This window comes from Lactuca serriola, chromosome 6, assembly GCF_051521515.1.
Source record: "Lactuca serriola cultivar US96UC23 chromosome 6, Lser_US96UC23_V15, whole genome shotgun sequence".
In the NCBI taxonomy this organism is placed as follows: domain Eukaryota; kingdom Viridiplantae; phylum Streptophyta; class Magnoliopsida; order Asterales; family Asteraceae; genus Lactuca; species Lactuca serriola.
Genome location: NC_136413.1, coordinates 133115401 through 133122164, shown reverse-complemented (window position 1 = coordinate 133122164; position 6764 = coordinate 133115401). Strand labels below are relative to the sequence as shown.

Genomic DNA, 6764 nt, shown 5'->3' with positions numbered 1-6764 from the left:
CCTTGAAGTTAGTTTTGAAATTTACATGCTTTATTTGTTAGTTAGTTAGTTGAGTTTTAGTTAAGTTTCTAGTCTTGCAAAACTAGAAATTTCATTACTTGTTTTTTTAGATAATATTAGTTATTAGTTTTAATTTTCCATTCCCTGAGTTCGATACCCTACTTATTTAGCTACACTACAATTGATAGGTCCACTGCCTTTGTGTGTTAATTTTGTACTGAAAAGTAGGTTTAAAACTAGTTGAGTCTACACTCATCATAGATGTTAACTGTCTTTGTGAGGTTTTTATTTGTATGATCGGTCTAGGCATATTGGTTTGGTAGGGATAAGCCCATTATGGTGGGTTGGGGCCCAATATACGGGCTAGGCCCAATGGTATGTATGGTATGTGGTATTTTGGGGAACTCACTAAGCTTTGTCCTTACGGCTAGGCACAATGGTATGTATGGTTTTTATGGTTATGGTTTTAGGTACTTCCAGTTCGAAAGGGAAGGGCCAGGCTTTATCGCAGCGCATCCACCCATGTTTCGGCATCATGATGATTTTGGGATTGTACTATGATAATTGTTTTCTTATAAAAGTACTTCTGAATATTTGGATAAGCAATTATTGAATGTTGACTTAAAGATAACTAATGTTTTGGTTAAATTAAAAATTAATTTTTTTACCTCATAATTTTGGGTCGTTACAGTGTGCCAAAGGAAGAAGTTTTAATATGCATAAAAACTTTGTGGACACCAGTGAAAATCCTTTGCCTGTGCTATGTAATGTCCCATTTTCACAACAATTTTTTTTAAGTAAATCTCCCCAATTATAAATTCATTATGAAGAAAACCATTTATTCCAAATACATTTATTAAAAATTAGAGTAATCTTAAAGTGCGTAATCTTCATTATTATTGATGAATGTGTACAGTCACGCCTTCGCCTTCCCATGATGGTTAATGGAACCTACAACAATAACTAACTGGATAAGCACAAAGCTTAGTGAGTTTTCCCCAAAATACACCATATGATAAACATACAAACATGCATAACGGCCCACAACCTCCCGGTTGGAATGCCCAGACCGAAACAGTCATCGTACTAGAATGCCAAGGGTTTGTTGGCCTACTGCCTCAACCCAACCGTTCCTTTCGAGCCTCCGTGTCGTCGACTTATAGTCGGCTTGCATCGGGTATCTTGGCCTACAACACAAATCAGGACCACCTTAACCCACTACTACCATATGTTGACATATAAATAATCAAGGATCAAGTAGACACATAATACAGACAAACAACAATCACACATCTCATTACCACCTACTAGTCCTCGCACTACACATTGTCCCGCTAACAACTAACTTCCATGAAATGTGTAACCATAAGTAACCATAGGTGAGATAGCCACCCGAATAGATGATCCTACTCTAGAGCTACAACTAAACAAGGAACATACAAGAAAGCCTAGATCAAGAGTTCTCAGGCTATCCTACGTGACCACATACAGTCCTTAGGGCACTCCACTAGGTGATAACCAACAAGTGCAAATAGACATACAGTACTACAAATCACTACCGCATAGCAATATCTTATATACAAGGATACAGATCTAGCAGATCACTACAACATAACAACATACCCGATACCAGAATACAAATCTAATATATCACTACAACATAGCAAGATACTAAGTATCAACAATCCAAGGAATGCATGACCGTATATACTCAGAGGTGAGATAGCCACCCGGACAGGTGGTCATACTCTAGAACCATAATCAAACAAGGAACAGGTAAAAGAGCCTAGACCAAGAGTCATCAGTCTATCTTACATGACCACATACAGTCCCTAACACATTCCTCTACTAATAGATAATCACAACTAGTTGGTCAGCATTGGTGCTTTCGACCTAGATTACAATGAGGCGAAACTCACATGAATCGAAGAACTCTGATCACTACGATATGATCCCTTTCCCAGCACTCCTTGCTCCCACAAATCATCTAATACCAAAACCAGATAGAATCTTAATCAATAGCCCAAAATCCTCAAGTATGACCCAAAGTCAACTTGGTCCAAAAGTCAACGCTCAACGAAAGTCAACGGTCAACAGACCTTCATGACTTGACCACCTATAGCTCACATCATAAGCCACTACAAAACAAAATAACCGAGTCTCACAACCCTCAGGACGTGACATCCATCACCTCACATCATGATATCAGTCTGGAAGCCATTTTGATCCAAAAACCTTTTAATCCATTAAGCCACTAATTCATCTTTTCTAGGAGGCTTCCTAACACTCCAAGGATCATAAAAACCAATGCTGTAAGGTCTTGTATGTCCAATACAAGACTTGGGCTCAAACTAGGTCATTCATGGAGAAAAGAAGATAAATTCTCATATGAACTCCAACATCTTGCAAACTTTCATATCTATAACATATAAGCACCAAGGGACCCTAAGGACCCATAAAGTTGCCAACTTTATAGAGTCCCAACACTCTAAATCCTAAGATCTTGGATAGATATGCATAAAACCTTAGATCTAGCAACAAGGAAACATAAAGCTTGGATCTTGATTACTTACATTGGTCGAGAAGTGTAGCTAGAGGTTGCAAATGAAACTTTCAAGCTGAAACTATGCTTTCATGATGATCTCTTCCTCTTCAAGCCACTAAAGCACTACCAAATGTTCAAGGATCACAATGAGAGGCTAGGGTTAGGATTTTACTGAGTTTTGGAACGAATAAGGCTGTTTAAAAACCCTAAAATGAGGTTCATGGGACTTAAATACGAAGGAAACCCTAAAAGATCACGAGCTTGGGCTATAGTGTATCTCACGTCGTGAGGTCAGTTTAAATCAAAATCTTCATTTAATCATTCCTCACATTCTGACCCTTCTATGGCTCACGTCGTGAGCCTTGGTTTTACCCTAAAACCATGCCTTGACTCCTTGAAACCCTAAATCGACCCGATACAGAAAACCAGGTGTTACATGCTAGTTGATAACAGTAGTCGGACCTATCGATTCGTAGGGAAAATTGACAAGATGTTAAAAAGCTTTATCTCAAAATTTGTTGTAGAAGATGTACAACTACACTATAAGTCTTGGCATCGTATTCCTCTCGAACACAAAAAGGTTACGTATCCTGAGATAGAAGTAAGTACACAATACTTTTTATATGTAAAAAATTTGTATACTTTCAAATATTTTTTACTAATTAAACTTGTTTTCTTATTGTAGACATATTTTGATCATGATATGTATCGGGGTGCAACTTTGTGGGAAAGCATGCGAGCGGCTGTAAATGTCGACTGCCAAAGAGCTTATAAAGAACATAAACATATTTTGAAATGTTATTTTGACTAAGTTGGTGGATATGATGACGCGGAAGGTGCAAGAATAAATTCACCGGAAGAAGTGGATGACGATGCTTCGAACGACATGATAGTAGGTCATACGTAGACATACACTGTGAGGAAATAATTAAATTTATTTGTATTATATAAAAATTTTGTTAACACTTATATAAATATATTAAATGTTTTTGGCTTATTATAGATTGAAAAAGGACTAGCCTTGCAACATATTAATATGTGAAGACAAATGCGTTATAAGTTATAAGGACAGTCTAGGTTGGTTTACACTGGAATCAGAAAGAGATTTGGTAAGTAATAAACGAAGTTATTACGTTGTTAATATGTTGTTGTTGTAGTAGTAGTAGTAGTAGTAGTTGTTGTTGTTATTATTGTTGTTGTTGTTGTTATTATAGTTTTTTTAAGGCATATTATTATTATTATTATTATTGTTTAAATTTAGTTATTTATTTTAATTAATGTATGTTTATTATTTATTTATTTTAGGAAAAGATTGAAGCAGAGTATAGAAAGATACAAGAAGAGCTCGGGGAAAGCGAACACCTAAATGAAGAACACTGTCTCATCCGTGTCCCTTGTGAGAGACGTAGACATGTCCGTGGAGTTGGAAGGAAACTAAGCATCAACAATCATTTAATTCCAAATCAACATTCCAGACATTCCAAATCTTCCATATCCCACAAAATACAAATAATTTTCATGTTGTTGCATTAACCCAACAAATGAAATACATGCAACAAGTGTACAATAATTCATTGGCGCTCGTAATAACTTCCAACCACCACCAATATTACAATTTCAATTCAATCCCAATGATTCCACAAAATACCCCCGAACAAACCAACGAAACCGAGGAGAACAAGGGGACTTGGGAAGATTGTTTTTGATCTTGTATGTTATTTTGAACAATGTTTGTTTAAGACTTATCATTTTTTTGTAGTAGATTTTTAATTTGAACTTTGATGGTTTGTTATGCTTATTTATTGTTTGACATAATTTTGCACATATAATGTCGAGATTTGTTTTAAAAAATAGGTTTGGTATATATAAAAAAAATATGTGAAAAATAAATAAATAAGCTCTACTGACGACATGTCATCGGTACAAGTCATAATTGTAAAAACGGTTTTGACCTTTACCGACAATATGTCATCACTATAGTTGATACTGAAACAACTGTTGCAATCTTTTCCGGACTACTTGCTTGACACCTTTTCCCAACAAGAAGTCATTGGTACATATTGCATCTATAATATCGACGATAAGTCGTTTATTAGAGAGTATATATAATAAAACTTTTTTTTCTCGAAATCACTTCTGACAACAATTTTCCGACGACTTGTTGTCTGGATTGGTTGACCAGACGACATCAATCCCCACGACATTTTCCACCTTTACCGACAAGGCTATATTGACGACCTTGTACATTGTACAGACAACAAGTCGTCGGTGGAATGCATTGATTTTCCGCTAAACTAAACTAAACATAGGATGGAACATATTTTTTATAAGATTGTAGCATTTTTAAAAAAAAAAAATTGTGTTAGAACAAAGGCTGGAACGATTGTGATGCGAATACAAGACTCGGGTTTTTTGGCTCTTTTTTAATTACACCAGTATATATAAAGACCTAAATTTTATAAATTGCATATGAAGCCTAAAATGCCCCCAAAACGTCAGTGTGAGGCCTGATCGATCAAACCGCATTTTACATGGTTGAAAGAGCTAATTAATGCCAAAACAGGATTGTTAAACCGATGATAATATTACTAAAAGTCTAAAACAAAAACGCTAGCATGACCCCTAGACTAAAGGAGCACAGTGGCAACAACGATGCCCAACAGGACACCTGAAGCTCTTTTGATCTTCGAAAATCTTCTTTTTTCCTATAATCAGCAAAGAAAAGGTTGTTATGATATACTTGATCACAATTATAAAACAAACTTTCAAACACATTTTCAATCCGACATATTATATATTAATCCATATGATATGATGTATTGGTTGTCTCCGTTCCATATTACTTCAATTGTATTTGGTGTTTTTCTTGTTTTCTCCAGTAAAAAATACTATACAGGGAAAAGAGAAAGAATAACATACTTGGCATTTGAGTGCAGATTCAAGCGTTCTCACGACGAAATCCATTGACGGGCGACGTTTCGGCTCTCTTTCCACACATTGTAATGCCAATTTTACGAACTTGTCAAAAGAAGGAAGTTCCATTTGTTGCCTTAGATTAGAATCAATAATCTTATCTCGAATTTCTTCTTTTGATGATTTCTTTACCCATTTGATTAGGGATCGGCGTCCATCATCACAACTAAAATCAATACAAAACCTTGAGCATAAAACTTCGAATAACACGACTCCGAAGGAGTAGACGTCCGATTCTTTCGTGTATATCATGGTTTCCACAAACTCAGGATCAGCATATCCATACGTGCCTTTGGCTTGGGTCATGAGATACGAACGATTTATGTTCGCAGGCCCATATTTAGAGAAACCAAAATCTGCAATTTTGGCGTTCCAGTTTTCGTCTAATAGGATGTTGGCACTCTTGATATCACAATGCAGGACTCGTTGGGATTCCCTGGGATTGTGTAGGTACTCAAGGCCACGCGCAGCCCCAAGACATATCTTGAGACGTTGAACCCAAGTCAACTTGGGGTCTGCTAGATGAAAGTCCAGGCTTTTGTTTGGTGCATACTCATACACAAGGATTCTTTCCTTCTCCTCATCACAGTATCCTATGAGTGAGATGAGATTTTCATGTTTATTATCGGAAAGCAACATGATTTCCCTTCGAAACTCCAGATCCAGATCATTATTCCAGCGCTTTACAGCACCGATGGTTTGACCTTCAGTACGTGAGAACTCTCCTTTGTATACTTTACCAAATCCACCTTCTGCAATGAAGTGGCATGCATCAAAGTTGTGGGTGGCAGATTTTATGGATTCGAGTGAAATTTTGAGGTGCGCAAACTCTCTTATGAAAAACGACATTGTTGACTAAAATTGTCAAAGAAAAGTTGAAAGTTTCTAGCAATAATGATGAAAGGGATTGGAAGAAGCTAGATGTTGATACATTTTTCTCTAAGTACTGTGATGTTGTACTTATAGGGTGAGGCTTCAACCATGATTTTGTGTTCCAAAGCCATTGTCATCTACCATCCATCTTCGTGAGTCAAGTGCCTGATTTTAAAGAACAATTTGACTTAAAGTCGTAAACTATACAACTACTCAGTCAGAATCATAAAAAAAATGTATAGTTTATGCCAATTTGCTCTTAAAGTTGGCCACTTGACTCACGAAGATGCATGGGTAGTGGTAGTTTATAGTTTATTAGATATCTTTTACTACTATTAATTATGTAATGATAGAACGAGTCCAAGTGAACAAC

General features: G+C 36.3%; 1 protein-coding gene across 1 annotated transcript; it reads right to left on the bottom strand.

Annotated features, from left to right (window-relative positions):
- Window positions 1-4934: 4934 nt before the first annotated feature.
- On the bottom strand, window positions 4935-6548 carry LOC145058553 (receptor-like protein kinase HERK 1). The gene is made up of 2 exons (XM_079006446.1): window positions 5465-6548; window positions 4935-5250 (listed from the first exon to the last, which is right to left on the bottom strand). Exons 1-2 carry the CDS (start codon window positions 6365-6367, stop codon window positions 5173-5175), a joined length of 981 nt encoding a protein of 326 aa, XP_078862572.1. The 5' UTR covers window positions 6368-6548; the 3' UTR covers window positions 4935-5172.
- Between the last annotated feature and the right edge of the window lie 216 nt (window positions 6549-6764).